The 17,438-nt window shown below is 45.8% G+C and overlaps 1 protein-coding gene and 1 long non-coding RNA gene across 3 annotated transcripts in view; one reads left to right on the top strand and one right to left on the bottom strand.

Moving 5' to 3' along the window:
* Positions 1-430, bottom strand: part of LOC100567765 (tetratricopeptide repeat protein 39A) — a 52,071-nt gene extending 51,641 nt beyond the window's left edge. For both annotated transcript variants that reach the window (XR_010003197.1, XM_003216812.4), the window contains exon 1: positions 300-430. Coding sequence is in view for 1 of the 2 variants with exons in the window: in XM_003216812.4 (XP_003216860.1) it covers positions 300-346 (47 nt within the window). In the remaining variant the exon portion in view is untranslated. The remainder of the gene's footprint in view (positions 1-299) is intronic.
* On the top strand, positions 363-12,725 carry LOC134296447 (uncharacterized). The gene is made up of 2 exons (XR_010003199.1): positions 363-467; positions 5,221-12,725. It is a non-coding gene; the product is annotated as an uncharacterized LOC134296447 (long non-coding RNA).
* Positions 12,726-17,438: the final 4,713 nt, after the last annotated feature.

A 17,438-nucleotide genomic window follows, 5' to 3' on the forward strand; every position in this document is an offset into this window, starting at 1 on the left:
AGGGTTCCCTTTCGCGGTTCAGTTTTGCTAGAAAGAGGGCTGCGGGGGTGCCTATACAGAAGGAGAAAAGACCGAACTCCCCATAACTTCCAAAGAGGATCGGGGGACGGGGGGAGTCGCCCACTTCTTCCCCTGCTCACTTCTTCCCAACTCTGCATTGCAGATACCTGGAGCGACTCTCAGCTAAGAGGGAAAGAAAGGAGGAGGTGGGGGAGGAAGAGAGGAGGGAGGTGGGATTCTCTGGCCTCCCCCCACCCCACCTTTATGACGGGAGCTGCTGCCTAGGGTCCCTTCCTTACCTGCTGCTGCTCTTGCCGCCTCCTCTGTTGCCCCCTTCCAGAGCCATGCTGGGAGCGAGGAAGGCGTTGCAACGCCCGCAGCCCCTGCGCCTTAGGAATGCGCGGCGACACGCAAGCGGAGCAGAAGCAAAGAGGGGAGGGGACTGGAAGGACGGGTCCGCCCTGCAGGTACCTCGCCGCCGCCCCCTCCCTCCCCCTCCCTCCCTCCCACCTGAGCGGCTGCCTTGGTGACACAGGACTCCCGTCGCCTCCTCGCTGCAGGGTTCAGAGGGAGATCTAGGTCCAAGCAGGCGCCCACGCTTCCTTTCCCCTGCCGCACTGGAGAGCCAGCCTCAATCCCACCCCCTTGCTGTCCTCTGGATATATAGAATCATAGAGTTGGAAGAGGCCTCATGGGCCATCCAGTCCAACCCCCTGCCAAGAAGCAGGAAATCGCATTCAAAGCACCCCCGACAGATGGCCAGGTTTCAAGACACTAAACGGACTGTTGCTTAGGAGGATCTACCGGGGTAGTTATTCATAGAATCATAGAATAGTAGAGTTGGAAGAGACCTCATGGGCCATCCAGTCCAACCCCCTGCCAAGAAGCAGGAAATCTCATTCAAAGCAAAGCAGAAAACTTTTCAAGCAGAATGGGATAATCAACCAGTATATATAAACCAATATACAGTAGAGTTCCTAGGAGCCTCCGATGGCCTAGGGCAGGGGTCCCCAAACTAAGGCCCGGGGGCCAGATGCGGCCCATCAAAGCCATTTATCCGGCCCCCACGGCACAAGAGCAGAAGGGGGTTGGGCAAAATGGCCCAAGGGGTCTCTTCTTCTCTTACAACCCTTATATTATTATTATTATTATTATTATTATTATTATTATTATTATTATTATTAACATTGAGGCTGGGTGGCCATCTGTCAGGGGTGCTTTCCTTGTGCTTTTGGTGCACAAAGGCAGAAGGGGATTGGACTCAATGGACCAAGGGGTCTCTTCCAAACCTCTTTATTATTATTATTATTATTATTATTATTATTATTATTATCAACACAACGACGTTGTATGGCACAGCAAACAAGATAGATATGCTGGATTTCGTTTCGCAAAACCACAAGTCGAACACTTCCCAAGTGTCTAGGACTGTGTGATGTATTTTCGGATGATGTGTGCAGATCCCAGTAGGGTGGCCTTTTGCAGTTGGCAGATGGTGATTTTGTCAATGTCTATTGTTTCCAAATGCCGGCTGAGATCTTTTGGCACAGCACCCAGTGTGCCCATCACCACCGGGACCACCTGTACTGGTTTCTGCCAGAGTCTTTGAAGTTCAATCTTGAGGTCCTGATAGCGGCTGAGTTTTTCCTGTTGTTTTTCATCTATGCGACTGTCACCTGGGATGGCAACATCAATGATCCAAACCTTGTTCTTTTCCACAACTGTGATGTCTGGTGTGTTGTGTTTCAGAACTTTGTCAGTCTGGATTCGGAAGTCCCACAGTATCTTTGCATGTTCATTTTCCAATACTTTTGCAGGTTTGTGATCCCACCAGCTCTTTGCTGCTGGGAGGTGGTACTTGAGGCATAAGTTCCAATGAATCATTTGGGCCACATAGTTGTGCCTCTGTTTGTAGTCTGTCTGTGCGATTTTCTTACAGCAGCTGAGGATATGATCAATGGTTTCGTCGGTTTCCTTGCACAGTCTGCATTTTGGGTCATCAGCTGATTTTTCAATCTTGGCCTTAATTGCATTTGTTCTGATGGCTTGCTCCTGGGCTGCAAGGATCAGGCCTTCTGTCTCCTTCTTCAGGGTCCCATTCGTGAGCCAGAGCCAGGTCTTCTCCTTATCAGCTTTTCCTTCAATTTTGTCAAGGAACTTTCCATGCAGTGTTTTGTTGTGCCAGCTGTCAGCTCTAGTTTGTAGTGCGGTTTTCTTGTACTGGTTTTTTGTCTGCTGTGTTTTGAGGAGTTTCTGATTTTTGACTTCAATCAAAGCAGGTTCTTCACTTTGCTTGACATATTCTGCCAGGGCATGTTCTTCTTCTTTGACTGCTTGCTTTACTTGTAAGAGTCCTCTGCCCCCTGATCTTCTAGGCAGATATAGCCGGTCAACATCACTGCGAGGGTGCAGTGAATGATGAATGGTCATGAGTTTTCTTGTTTTTCTGTCCAAATTGTCCAGTTCCACCTGTGTCCAATTTATAATGCCAGCAGTATATCTTATGACAGGTATGGCCCAGGTGTTTATGGCCTTGATGGTGTTGCCTCCATTGAGCTTGCTTTTGAGAATTTTTCTGACCCTTTGTGTGTATTCTTTGCTGACCACAGTTTTCACATGTTCATACTTGATGTTGTCCAGCTGTAGTATGCCCAGATATTTATAGGCCTCTGGCTGGTGACACTTTATTGTTTGGCCATTGGGCATATTTATGCCCTCACTTTCAATGATTTTTCCCTTCTTCAATGCCACTGTCGAACATTTGTCCAAACCAAACTCCATGTTGATATCAGTGCTAAAAATTCGGACAGTGTTGGTCAGAGACTGGATTTCAGTTTCCGTTTTCCCATATAGCTTCAGGTCATCCATGTACATCAAATGTGAAATTTTGTGAGAATTCTTAGATATTTGATAGCCGAGATTTGTTTTTTGTAAGATTGTTGACAGAGGGATCATGGCAATAATGAAAAGCAGAGGGGACAATGATATTATTATTATTAACATTGAGGCTGGGTGGCCATCTGTCAGGGGTGCTTTCCTTGTGCTTTTGGTGCACAGAGGCAGAAGGGGGTTAGACTAAATGGCCCAAGGGGTCTCTTCCAACCCTCATTATTATTATTATTATTATTATTATTATTATTATTATTATTAACATTGAGGCTGGGTGTCCATCTGTCAGGGGTGCTTTCCTTGTGCTTTTGGTGCACAAAGGCAGGAGGGGATTGGACTCAATGGCTCAAAGTGTCTCTTCCAACCCTCTTTTTTATTGTTGTTGTTGTTGTTGTTAATTATTATTGCTCGATGGCCAACCATAGTCCGCCCCTCCAATGGTCCAAAGGATCGTGAACTGGCTCCCTTTTCAAAAAGTTTGGGGACCCCTGGCCTAGGGGATAAAAGCCTTGTGACTTGAAGGTTGGGTTGCTGACCTGAAGGCTGCCAGGTTCGAATCCCACCCAGGGAGAGCGCAGATGAGCTCCCTCTATCAGCTCCAGCTCCATGCGGGGACATGAGAGAAGCCTCCCACAAGGATGATAAAACATCAAAACATCCGGGCGTCCCCTGGGCAATGTCCTTGCAGACAGCCAATTCTCTCACTCCAGAAGCAACTCAGGTTGCTCCTGACACGAAAAAAAAAATTGCAGAAGAGTTAATAGCACGACACGAAAAAAAAGTAGAGTTCCTGTTATCCGTCTTCCGCTTATCCGACACTCCATATTATCCGAGGTGCCGCCAGAGGCTTGGTGGCGTGTCGCATTCTCCCTGTCGCTGCAGCACTCATGGCTACATCTGCCTCCCCCTCCTCCCCCTCCTCCATGCCTCCTTCGGGGGCAGCCTGAGGAAGGGAGCACTGCTGAGCCGGAGGCAGCTCAAGCATAGTTTATTTCGTGTCAAAAGCATTGCATAACAAATACATTTTAAAATGATGAAAAAAAGGAACTAAATAGTTTTAGACCAAAAGCGGGCAACAGCAACCGTATTGTCCATAAGCTTAAAGCAACTCCTCCTCTGTACATGAGGCAGGACATTGTGGGCAAGCATACATATGTGGAGTTGTTTGTTCTGCTCCACAGTCACACAAGGTGGAGGATTCCTCCAGGTAGTGCCACCTTGCAGGTTGTCTTTAGATCTGCCCACTCCATTTCTCAGTCTATTTAGGGACTTCCAAGTTGCTCATTCTTGGTTTGCCCCTGGAGGAGGACCCTCATGGGGGGCCATCCAGTTAGAATTGCCAGGTTTAGCTGCCCAGAGGGACACCCTTGCTCTTGCTGGAGGAACATCAAGAGGAGTGGTGGTTCTCATGAAACTCCTCCTTGATTTGAGCATAGTAAGAGTAGTAAGAGTAATACTAGTAAGAGTAGTAAACTGTTCCCAGGGGGAAGGGGGAGGGAGAAAGAAGAGGGGGACATTTACATGCTTAGTTATAGTTAGGTATAAATAATAGTATTTCTATACCCTCGTATTATGAAAGAATAAGTTCATGGGTGATAAGGGGGAGGTGGCGGGATTGGGGGAAAATATTGGTATTTTGATTGTGGAATATCAAGATTGAATGTCTCTATGTGTGTGTATGAATATATATATAAAGGTAAAGGTTTCCCCTGACGTTAAGTCCAGTCATGTCTGACTCTTGGGGTTGGTGCTCATCTCCATTTCTAAGCCGAAGAGCCGGCGTTGTCCATAGACACCTCCAAGGTAATGTGGCCGGCGGTTCCCGCCAGAGCGGTACCAATTGATCTAACCACATTGGTATGTTTTCAAACTGCTAGGCTGGCAGAAGCTGGAGCTAACAGCGGCCACTCCTGCCGCTCCCAGGGTTTGAACCTGGGACCTTTCGGTCTGCAAGTTCAGCAGCTCAGTGCTTTAACACACTTTGCCACCGGGGCTCCAGACGTATATATATATATATATATATATATATATATATATATATCCCACAATAAAAAATTTTAAAAAGAGAGAGAGAGAGAGAGAGAAGGACTTTTCTCTCCCTCTTCCTCGGGCTGCCCCAGGAGGAGGGGGAGGGGGAGGCAGACGCAGCGGCAGCCATGGAAGATAACACGTGCTGGGTTTCCCTCAGCCAGTCCCTCAGCCACGCCATTGCTGGAGGGAGGAAACTCTTTCCTCCAGCAAGGGCCTGGCCCTCGGAGAAACCCAGAGAGTGTTGCTAGGCAGTAACACGCACTGGGCTTCCCTAAACCGGGCCTCCCTATTTTCCAACAGATCTGGTTATCCAACATTCGGCCCGCTCGTTTAAGTCGGATAACTAGAACTCTACTGTATACGAATCCAAGGCTGGAGTTAAAATTGCTGGAAGAAACATTAACAACCTTAGATATGCAGATGATACCATTCTGATGGCTGAAAGCGAAGAGGAGCTGAGGAGCCTTATCACCAAGGTGAAAGAAGAAAGTGCAAAAGCTGGCTGCAGTTAAACATCAAGAAAACCAAGATGATGGCAACAAGACTGATTGATGATGGGCAAATAGAGGGAGAAAACCTGGAGGCAGTGACAGACTTTCTAGGTGCAAAGATTACTGCAAAGATGCAGACTGCAGCCAGGAAATCAGAAAACGTTTACTTCTTGGGAGGAGAGCAATGACCAATTTCGATGATAAAATAGTGAAGAGTAGAGACATCACACTGGCAACGAAGGTCCACATAGTTAAAGCAATGGTATTCCCCTAACCTATGGATGCGAGAGCTGGACCATAAGGAAGGCTGTGCCAAGGAAAATAGATGCTTTCAAACTTTGGTGCTGGAGGAAAATCCTGAAAGTGCCTTGGACCGCAAGAAGATCCAACCAGTCCGTACTCCAGGAAATAATGCCCGGCTACTCACTGGGGGGAAGGATATTAGAGGCAAAAATGAAGTACTTTAGCCACATAATGAGAAGACGGGAAAGCTTGAAGAAGAGAATGATGCTTGGGGAAATGGAAGGAAAAAGAAAGAGGGGCCAACCAAGGGCAAGACAGATGGATGGGATCCTTGAAGTGACTGGCTTGATCTTGAAGGAGCTGGGGGTGGCGACGGCAACAGGGAGCTCTGGTGTGGGCTGGTCCATGAGGTCATGGAAGCAACTGAACAAATAAACAACATACTGCATAATACACGAGTATAAGCCTAGTTCTTCAGCCCTTTTTTGGGGCTGAAAAAGCTCCCCTCGGCTTATACTCGAGTGAGGGTCCTGGCCGGCTTCTATTCAGGTTGGCTTATACTTGAGTATATAGGTATTCAGAGTTGGCCAGTCTTATCTTATTAAAGTCTTATTATCTTAAATTACAATTTTATATAAATATTCAAAAACATTTAACCTAAAATTAGGTGTCTCGGCTTATATTTGGGTCGGCTTATACTCGAGTATATACGGTATATAAAACTAGTTCCCAACCTTTGAGCCTCCAGGTGTTTTGGACTTCAGCTCTCACAGTTCCTAACAGCTGGTAAACTGGCTGGGATTTCTGGGAGTTGAAGTACAAAACACCTGTAGGCCCAAAGGTTGGGAACCACTGAAAAGAAAGTGAATCAGGAAATCCCTTAGCCCCCTTCTACACAGCTGAACAAAATCCCACATTATCTGCTTTGAACTGGGTTATCTGGCAGTGTGGACTCAGACAACCTGGGTTATATGGCTGTGTGGAAGGACGCTAAGTTATTTCAGACTTAAGGCAACCCTCAGTCGAAAGTTTAGGGCAGGGGCTGAGTAAATGGTCTTGGAGGGCCACAAAGCTCCAGTTGTCTGTCTCCTACTTCCACTGCGTCCGCACAGACACACGAGAAGCCGAGAAGAGGGGAAGTCTGGCTTCTGCTACAATCTGGCCCACGGGCCTTAGGCCTGTTCTACACAGGTGTATAAAATTCACATAATCTGACAGTGTAGAAGGGGCTTTAGTTTGGGGACCCCTGTTCTACACCGTAAAAACACAAGTTTGACATCACTTTCACTGTCCCTTGCTTAATGCTGTGAGTTTTTTGGGCTGGGACCCACAGGTTGAGAACCAGTGGCATAAAGGTAGCTTGGCTGTTGTGCCTGGAGGCACCCTTTGTCTGGAACGTGTTATAAGCTTGCTAATTGCAACATTCACACTTGCTTCAAACAGACAATGATTTTTTCTTCCACCCTGGAGATTCCACAGAGATATATACACCTCTCTTGCCTCACTAGCAACAGAACTTCTGAAGATACTAGCCACAGATGCAGGTGAAATGTCAGGAGAGAATGCTACTGAAACATAGCCATACAGCTTGAAAAACTAACAGCAACCCAGTGATTCTGGCCATGAAAGCCTTCGATGACACATTTTAAATTTTTTAACTACCTGCTTAAAATAACTGTTACCCCATGGGCTTCCTCTTACTACATGCCCATTCTGCAAGATATTGGCTATTTCCAAAAAGCCGGTTTGTCCACTTTTAGTGCAGAACAGATAAAAGGGAAGCAATAAAGGCACCCTGTTCCCTGTGACAGATAGTGCATAAAGGAACTCTTTCTGCTTTTACACATAAATCTCATGGGAGCTTTAGAGGTTATTTCTCTTGGCTAGGTCCAGCACTCACTGACAACACTTCATTAAAACAACACAAGTAATATTGAGTTACCAGGACTGCCCTTAATGACATAGAATGTTACATCTCCATCTGACTGTAGCAACTCAGGAAATGTGTGATTTAGCATTGGTTCTCCACCTTTGGACTTCCAGTTGTTGGGACTTCAAGTCCTAGAAGCCCTAATCAGCTTGGCCAACTGTCTGGTTTTCTGGGAGCTGAGGTCCAAAACACCTGGAAGACTAAAGGTTGTGAACCACTTTAAGAGGAAGCCACTTGTCAATGTTGTGTTCCTAACAGCAATACAATGCCTTTTCTTAAGTGAACTAAAACCCTGCTATTAGCATGAGACAATTAGCATCCAGCATAGTTAAGGTGAAGGATGATGGGTGATGCTGTCCAACACTGAGACTATATGCTCTCTGACCTACGGTTGTTGCTGTGTCACAGAAACCAATTGTTTCTGACTTATTATGACCCTAAAACATGGCTGGGTGGGGATATGAGTCCCAGTGCAATGCTCAAGCAACTACAATATGCTGGCTAATCATAGGCAAAAGAGTAGTAATAGAAAAGGTCCAATGTATAGCAGTGAAAAGTGGACTGAAGTGCAGCGATGTCACTCACTAAACTTTCATCTCCTCCTCCTCAGGGTCATAGCTGCTATTAGGTATTGTGAGACAGGTGCACAGATTATGTTCTGCATGCAGTCCATTTACATGAATGCTGTATTTTGTGTGTGAGAGTGATTCAGAAGAGAATTTGTAGACATTTCTGCCTCAGTAGGCAAAGTATAGTTGCCCCCCTCACTAGCAGATTTGACTTTTGCAAAATTTGAGTATTCACAGATTTAATTAAAATCTTCTAAGATTCTTTAGGTCCTCCAGTGTGACTCTATGGTCAGCTTACAACAGAAGCTGAAAGCAGTCATGCTGGAGGACTTAGACATTCCCAAAGAGGTGTTTTCTCAGGTAAAGAAGCATTAAAAAATCACTTCCATTGCGGTGGCACAGTGGGTTAAACCCTTGTGAACTGCTCATCTAAAGGTTGCCGGTTTAAATCTTTGAGATGGAGTGAGCGTCTGTCTGTCAGCTCTAGCTTACAGGGACATGAGAGAGGCTTCCCAGTAACCCATCCAAGTGTCCCCTGGGCAACGTCTCTGTAGATGGCCAATTCTCTCACACCAGAAGCGACTTGCAGTATGTTCTCAAATCGCTGATGACACAATAAAAAAATTGAGATCCTGTGCCCCTAACCCCAGCAAATGTAGAAATCTGGCTTTGAATGATATAAGTCTTGATGGGCAGTCAGTATTTGCTGCTCTGTCTCAGGAAGCAAAAGGTATTGGGCTTCATCTGATATTATCAGAGGCTGAAAACTCATGAAGAATTGTCAGCATTAAATGTTATTGTCAATGGAATTTCACAATTATTCAGTCTCATGACAATCTTATATAAGAATCTGAGGGAGGTGTTGTGCAATTGAGTGGCTTTGGGATGCCTGGCTTTTCAGATTCAGAAGCCACAGATTCAGAAGTCACGTGTAGACTAACTCGATACAGGAAACAGAACATTATAAACACAAAAAATGTAGACATGGTGAATGACAGATATAAAATTAATTTTTTTGAGACAGGGTGTTTCTTTTTAATTTTCAAAAAAGGAAGTTAAGACATCTCATGAGCCACTAGCCATTGTGTCCAGATGACATGTGTTAAGAATATATTTATGTTTTTTAATGGCAAGAGCTGTGTGACATAGGAACATGCCCCCAAGAACAGAGATGAGAGAGCGAGAAGATATAGCAGCTAAAAACAACCTTGGTAGATAGGCACAGCAAAAAGACATTTCTGATGGACGGCCAAAAGGAAATCTACAGAGGCCCTGAGATGGAAGCATCACAATTGGATTGCACTCCTAATCATTTGGAACTGTAACAACCCCCTAGGTATTGAAAGCTAAATTATCTTCCTTTGTATGTGAAACTAATTAGCTTTTGTATGCTCTCCTGGAGGACTTTGCCTTGAAAGGCATCATAAAGTTCTCCTAAATAAACAGATCTAAAGTAAGACTTCTTACTCTATAAGACAAAATATAAAGAATATTATTTTGCAGACATTCTCCCTCTCTCCATTCACACCCACACAAATGAAAATTAAATCTGTCATATAGGAAACAACTGAGATAACCCTAATATTTTTTTCTCCTCCAATTCTCCTTTCTAACGTTTCTATTAAGACTGAAGAGAGAAGAGGGCCATGTAACCAAAGATATATTTGTTTAATTCTGGCATTATTTCCTTTTTTTCAACCTTGTGAGCTGTATAATTCAAGAACATTTCTGTTAAGGGGCTGGGCTTAGCTCAGCAGGCAAACCACTAGCTGCAGAAAATCCTGTGGATCGAAAGGTCAGTAGTTCAAGCCCAGGTTGGGGTGTGCACCTGCCATCAGCCCCAGCTCCCTGCTCATCTAGCAGATCAAAAGCAGAAATCTGAGTAGATAAATAGTACCACTTAAAAAACGCTTAAAAGGCGCCCATAAGGCAATTTTATCCAGACAAAACAACAACAAAACCTTATTTATATACCGCTATCACCCGCAGGGACTCATGGAGGTTTACACATGGTAAACATTCAATACCAGCATACAACATACAACAATCCAATAATAACATCACAATTTAAACATGATAAGAAATTAAAATGATGTGCTCATTTGATATAAAAAGCAATTTCAAATAGCTTCATTGGGTGATTCAACAACCAATGGGCATGGTTTTCCAGATGGATCATGATGGCTGTAAGAGTTAGGGTAGGGTTCACACAGTAAAAATAACATAAAGCCAGGGTAGAAGCGTGAGTGATAGCAAGGAGCATAAGACGGGATTACACCACTTCAGACCTGCTGAGTAGCTATAATGGTAAAATTAGTTAAACTAACACTATGACAAAATCAAAGGAAGTGGGTAAAGTGCAGAACAGGGACCATATGATAGCCAGGGTGGAGTCTGAGGTTTCAGGTTAGTCACTTCCAAAAGCCTGTTGAAACCACCAGGGTTTTAGATCCCTACAGAAGGATAATACCGATGGGGCTTGCCTTATCTCTTTGGGGAGGGTGTTCCAGAGGCAGGGGGGCCACCACCGAGAAGGCCCTTTCCCTCGATCCCACCAACCGTATCTGAGACGGCAGTGGGAATGAGAGGAGGGCCTCCCCAGAGGATCTAAGGGTCCATGCAGGGACATAGGGGGAGATGCAATTGTGAAGGTAGGCGGAGCCCCAAACGTTTAGGGCAGTGATTCCCAAAGTGTGTGCTACCGCCCCCTGGTGGGCGCTGCAGCGATACAGGGAGGCAGTGATGGCACCTATTAGGACACAGGGGCGGGGCCAGGGGAGGGGCGCGGCTTCTTCCCAAGAGCCCAAGACAGGGCTGAGAATCTATACCTCTCCTGAGGCGCTTGTTGGGACACAGAGGGTGGAGCTAGAGCCTGAGACAGGGCCGAGCCTCTATACCTCTCCTGAGAGGCCTTTTAGGACTAAAGGGCGGGGTAGGGGCAGGGGCGGGGCCTCTTCTCAAGACCCCCTGTTACCTCACCTGAGGTGCTTGTTAGAACACGGGGGCGAGGTATAGAGGTTCAGCCCCGTCAGGCACTTGGGAAGAGGCCCCGCCCACTCCTCTAGCCCCGCCCCCAGTGTCCTGGCAGGACAGGGATAGAAGCTCAGCCCTGTCTCAGAGCTCATAACTCTGCCCATCCCAATCCTGGCCGCCCATTTGTGGCCCCGCCCACCTCCGCCTCCGCCTCCCACTCCCAGCCCTGCATCTTGGACTAGGGGAGAGGCTCGGCCCCACCCTCTTGAGCAGGAGCCACGCCCACCCCTCTAGGCCACGCCCCCTTTCCAGGGGGCGCTGAGTAATATTTTTTCTGGAAAGGGAGCGGTAGGCCAAATAAGTTTGGGAACCACTGGTTTAGGGCGTTATAGGTCATAACCTGCACCTTGAATAGGTGCAGAGGACATCCAAGGACAACAAAGCTCCTCGGCATGGAAGATGGAGTGAGAGTGTGATGACTCATGGGTCATGTAGTCCCATTCCTAGTGCTGTTGTGACTGACGAAGAGGAGAACTTGGGTTTTCCTCCATTTCAGCCAGAAAGGGAACCATTTCAGCCAGAAATTGAGCCTTTGCACCTGCAGGAGGCTTGTCTTCCAGAAATCTCCCAAACAAGCCCGGAGTCGAGTTCTCCCCCTTTTTCTCCCCCTTTTTCGCGCCGTAATTACATTCTCCAGCAGAAAGGAGTGCAACAGGCTAATCGCAGGAGTTTGAGAATAGCAGCAAAGCATTCAGATGATTAAAGCCTGTTCCCATGAGAAATTTTAGGGAGTCATACATCTGGACACAGAGATTGACTTTCGTTTCTGGTTCCCCAGAGAAGTGTTCTCTGGTGGGGAAAACAAGGCCTATTTAGGTTCCTTGCTCCCGGAGGGATCTTGCGGAGTCAATTTCGTCAGCAACTGGAGTAGTGTGTGTGGACAGCTACTCCGCTTCCAAGCCTTTGTTCCTGATTCAAGCCTTCGTTTTCCAGCCTTGTTCCTCCACGGATTTTGCCTTGCTTTCCAAGACCCAGCCTTGCCTTGTTTCCCGGATTTTGCCAAGTAAATACCACGGATCTTGTCCTTGCTCCTCGTTCCTTGCTGCCTTGTATCCAAGCCTTGTTTTTCCAAGAATCAAGTTACTTCCTAGCCTCGTTCAAGTTCATGGACTAAAAGACCTTGTCATCTCCCCTCACTTTGCCTGGCAAAGTGAGTGTTTCGGTTATTGGATTACAACTTTGGACCTTAATATTTCATATTGGACATTGCTTCTTTGGACTAATTTTGACCTTTCCTGAAAGGTCTACTCCTGGACTAATTCATACGCTTGCTTTTATTAACTTTACATATTTCTTTAATAAAGATATTAGATAGATTCTGGCCTCTGTGCATGGTTATTGGTGCTCTGCTGCCTGGGTCCTGACAGAGAGCACCTCCCCCCACCCACATGGCTATTGTCGAGCACAGCCTCCAAATGCCAGAAATGGAAAAGATGGAAAAAGCCCTGTCTAGGTATCGTCTGTCCTAGTTAACTGTGTAACAGCATTGAATGTTTGCTGTATATGTGTTATATAAATAAATATAAAGTATATTATTAAGTATTCTCCAGATGTTTTTGTTGCCCAAAAACTTTCCAAATGTGGTTTTGATATTTTATATTTGTATAGCAAATGTTATTTTAAACCTAGCGTAAAATTTAACTGATGATATTCAGTGGTTTTCAGTACTATTACACTGATAGCTACTGCAAAAAGCAGAGGTTTAAAAAAATCTTCTACATAAGAGAGCCAGTGTAGTGGTTTGATTGGGGAATGTATGTATGATTCTCAGTCAGCCATGGAAATCCACCAGATAATCCTAGAGGAGTTACACTCTCTCAGGCCTCTTCCACACAGCTGAATAAAATCCCACATTATCTGCTTTGAACAGGGATATATAGCAGTGTAGACTCAGATAACCCAGTTCAAAGCAGATATTGTGAGATTTTCTGCCTTGATATTCTGGGTTATATGCTTGTGTGGAAGGGCCCTCAGACTCAAAGTAATGCCATGGGAAACCTAATCTAAATAAATCTTGCCAAGAAAAATCTCAGGAGATAGTTTCCTTAAATCAGAGTTGACACGAAGGCAGTCAACAACACCTCGGGCTAACTTTCCACATCAATGTCTGTTCTATGGCTTGTATAGGACTAAGGGGAGAGTGCACTCAGTACACAAAGTCTAGTGTTGATCACCATCCTTGCCCTCTGTGCATGCCCAAGAGTACTCTCAGTCCCTGGGAAGAATAAGTGGAATAGCAAATGTCTATTATTATCTTGCTGGGAAATCCTCTAAAAAAGCATTTAAGAAGTCGTTTTCCAGGAGATAGTTTGAAAGTTACATATGAAGCAGTAGATTAGATGGCCAAAAAAAGCATATTATTGAAAACCACAGCCTATATAATGCAAATGTCCTCTGAAAAATCATAGCATTCTATAGATAGCATGCAATAATTAGTATTTGACAGTTGTGAAGTCAGTCAAACATCAAGGTGTGCCAGCCAACCTGCCGAAAACATTTGAGTGCTTAGTTCAACATTTCAATCTCAAATCATAAATTTGAATTTGTAAAATTCTTCGTTGATAGTTCAATTGTGAAACTTGCAATTTTGGCCTATTTGCCTCGGTGCCATTCTTCCTCAGTTTCTAAAGGTATTGACTGTTAATGCAAAATAAGCTGTGTGGTTTTAAAAAAGAAATAAATTTTGCAACCTTCAGGCAACCTTAGGACTTATAACACAGGTTTGTACTAGATTGTATAGTCGTAAATACAGGCAGTGCCCAAGTTACGAACAAAATAGGTTTTGTAACATTGTTTTAAAGTTGAATTTGTATGTAAATCTGAACAGGTATATGTTGTAAGTATAACTCCAGATATGTGTGTGTATGTGTGTGTGTGTGTATCCCTATGTTTTCCAAAGCTTATAGCATAAGAGTGTTAACCTTTCCTTATGCTATCGAAAACTTTTATACACATACTAGCTTGGGTACTGGTGTTACCTGGTTTATTTGAAAAAGTCCATTATTTAATTGTACAAAATGCATACAGTTGTAGATTAACTACAACTGACATCATGCCAGGTTAACCCTGTGAAATTCCATCAGTACTTAAAGTTTGTTATGTTGGGCAAGCATCACTGGTGGGGTTCAGTGTGCTCTCTGGCTGTAGGGTAAACTATAACTCCCACTATAGTGAGTCAGTTCCCTCAAACCCCTCCAGTAGGTTGAGTTAGTCATGGGGGTTCTGTATGCCAAGTTTGGTCCAGGTCCATCATCGGTGGAGATCACAGTTTCCCTGGTTGTGGGTGAACTATAACTCCCAGAAAGGAAGGTCAGTTTCCCCCAACCCAAACCCCTCCAGTAATCAAATTTTGGCATATCAGGTATGTGTGCCAAGTTTGGTTCAGATCCATCAGTGTTTGGGTTCACAGTGCCCTCTGGATGTCTTACTTACTTACTTACTTAGGCGATCCCTCGTCGTTCGAGGACGATGGTCTTCCAACCTTGGTATCTTGGGCGTGTGTTCTTAGGTGACTGAAGAGACCGATTCTTGACCCGCATATTCTCCCGCAGTGAGGACATCGGTTTCCAGGTGGAAGGCGGTCCCGGTCGGGGTTAGCTTGACGCTCCTTCCTCTTGGCACGTTTCTCCCTTAAGCCCTCCGTTCGTGCCTCTTCAAACTCCGCAGCACTGCTGGCCACAGCCGACCTCCAATTAGAGCGCTCAAGGGCCAGGGCTTCCCAGTTCTCAGTGTCTATGCCACAGTTTTTAAGGTTGGCTTTGAGCCCATCTTTAAATCTCTTTTCCTGCCCTCCAACATTCCGTTTCCCATTCTTGAGTTCAGAGTAGAGGAGCTGCTTTGGGAGACGGTGATCGGGCATTCGGACAACGTGGCCAGTCCAACGGAGTTGATGGCGTAAGAGCATCGCTTCAATGCTGGTGGTCTTTGCTTCCTCAAGCACGCTGACATTTGTCCGCCTGTCTTCCCAAGAGATTTGCAGGATTTTCCTGAGACAACGCTGATGGAAACGCTCCAGGAGTTTGGTGTGACGTCTGTACACAGTCCACGTTTCGCAGGCATAGAGCAGGGTTGGGAGGACAATGGCTTTATAAACAAGCACCTTGGTCTCTCTACGGATGTCCCGGTCATCAAACACTCTCTGCTTCATACGGAAAAATGCTGCACTCGCAGAGCTCAGGCGGTGTTGTATTTCAGTGTCGATGTTGACTTTTGTGGAGAGGTGGCTACCAAGGTAGCGGAAATGGTCAACATTTTCTAATGTTGCACCGTTAAGCTGTATTCCTGGCTTTGCAGAGGGATTAGCTGGTGCCTGTTGGAAGAGCACTTTGGTTTTCTCGATGTTCAGTGAGAGGCCGAGCTTCTCATATGCTTCTGCGAAGGTGTTGAGAGTGGCTTGTAGGTCTTCTTCTGAACGCGCACAGACTACGTTGTCATCAGCATATTGGAGTTCTATAACAGATGTTGTGGTGACCTTGGTTTTGGCTCTCAGTCTGCTGAGGTTAAATAGCTTGCCATCTGTCCGATAGATGATTTCCACTCCGGTGGGAAGCTTCCCATCAACAAGGTGAAGTATCATAGCGATGAAGATGGAAAATAAGGTGGGGGCAATAACACATCCCTGCTTGACACCTGATTCAACCTTAAATGGGTCACTTTGGGAGCCGTTGCTGTCCAAGACTGTTGCCATCATGTCATCATGGAGGAGCCGCAGGATGTTAACAAATTTGTCAGGGCACCCGATTTTTTGGAGGATGGTCCAGAGAGCGCTGCGATTCACTGTGTCGAATGCCTTTGCAAGGTCAATGAATGCCATGTACAGAGGTTGGTTTTGTTCCCTGCATTTTTCTTGGAGCTGTCGAGCAGTGAAGATCATGTCCACTGTTCCTCTGGAGGGGCGGAAGCCATTCTGGGATTCTGGGAGGGTGTCTTCTGAGACAGGGAGAAGGCGGTTTGCAAGGATTCTTGCGAGGATTTTCCCGGCGGAGGTTAGAAGGGAGATATCACGATAGTTCCCGCAGTCTGTTCTGTCCCCTTTCTTGAAAAGGGTGATGATGGTGGCATCCTTGAAGTCTGCTGGGATTTTCTCGGTCATCCACACCTTTTCAATGAGCTGGTGGAGTTGTTGCATCAGCTCAGGTCCACCCTCTTTGAAGATTTCAGCGGGAATCCCATCAGGTCCGCTAGCTTTGCTGTTTTTTTGTTGGCTGATGGCATTGCTGACTTCTTCCAAACTAGGCAGTGCTGCAAGCTCATCCCTGGTTTGTTGTTGCGGGATTTGTGAGAGGGTCTCTTCGGCCACATTGGAGCTGCGATTCAGCAGGTTCTGGTAGTGCTCTTTCCAACGTAGTGCAATTGATGTTTTGTCCTTCAGAATTTTGGTTCCATCTGATGAGCGTAGGGGCTGTATGCCATGGTTTCTTGGTCCATAAATGATCTTTGTGGCTTTGAAAAATCCCTGAGCGTCATGGGTATCTGCAAGGTGTTGGATTTCTTCAGCCTTCTTTGTCCACCAGATGTTCTTGAGTTCTCTGGTCCTTCTTTGGACCTCAGCTTTTGCACTGGCATAGATCTTTTTCTTGGCAGCACAGTTGGTGTCTCTCTGCCATGTTTGGAAGGCTTTCCTTTTGTTATCAATCAGCTGTTGGATCTCTTTGTCGTTATCATCAAACCAGTCTTGATGTTTCTTAGTTAGGTATCCAATGCTTTCTTCGCAGGCTGTGATGATGGAGGTCTTCAGTTTGTTCCAATGTTCCTCAACATTTTCAGGGTGTTCTGTGGGTAGATGATCTTTGAGTGTTGTTTGGAGAAGGGCTCGTTTGGAGGGCTCCTGAAGGGCTTGGGTGTTCATTTTTCGCCTTGTTTTTCTTCCTTGGAGTCTGCGTTTGGGGACGATCTTGGTAGCCATCGTGGATCGGATTAGCCTGTGGTCTGTCCAGCAGTCATCAGTACCTGTCATGGCTCTTGTGAGAAGCACATCGCGGCGGTCTCTGGCACGTGTGATAACATAGTCCAGGAGGTGCCAATGCTTTGACCGAGGGTGCTTCCATGATGTCTTGAGCTTGTTTTTCTGGCGGAAGAGCGTGTTGGTGATGACAAGGTTGTGCTCTCCGCATTTGGTGAGAAGCAAGATGCCATTCGAGTTGCTGTTTCCGACCCCGTCTTTTCCTATGATCCCTGGCCACAGGTCAGAGTCCCTTCCGACTCTTGCGTTAAAGTCCCCCAGGAGGATGATTTTGTCCTCCTTAGGTATCT

The sequence above is a fragment of the Anolis carolinensis genome, chromosome 2, assembly GCF_035594765.1.
Source record: "Anolis carolinensis isolate JA03-04 chromosome 2, rAnoCar3.1.pri, whole genome shotgun sequence".
Classification (NCBI taxonomy): domain Eukaryota; kingdom Metazoa; phylum Chordata; class Lepidosauria; order Squamata; family Dactyloidae; genus Anolis; species Anolis carolinensis.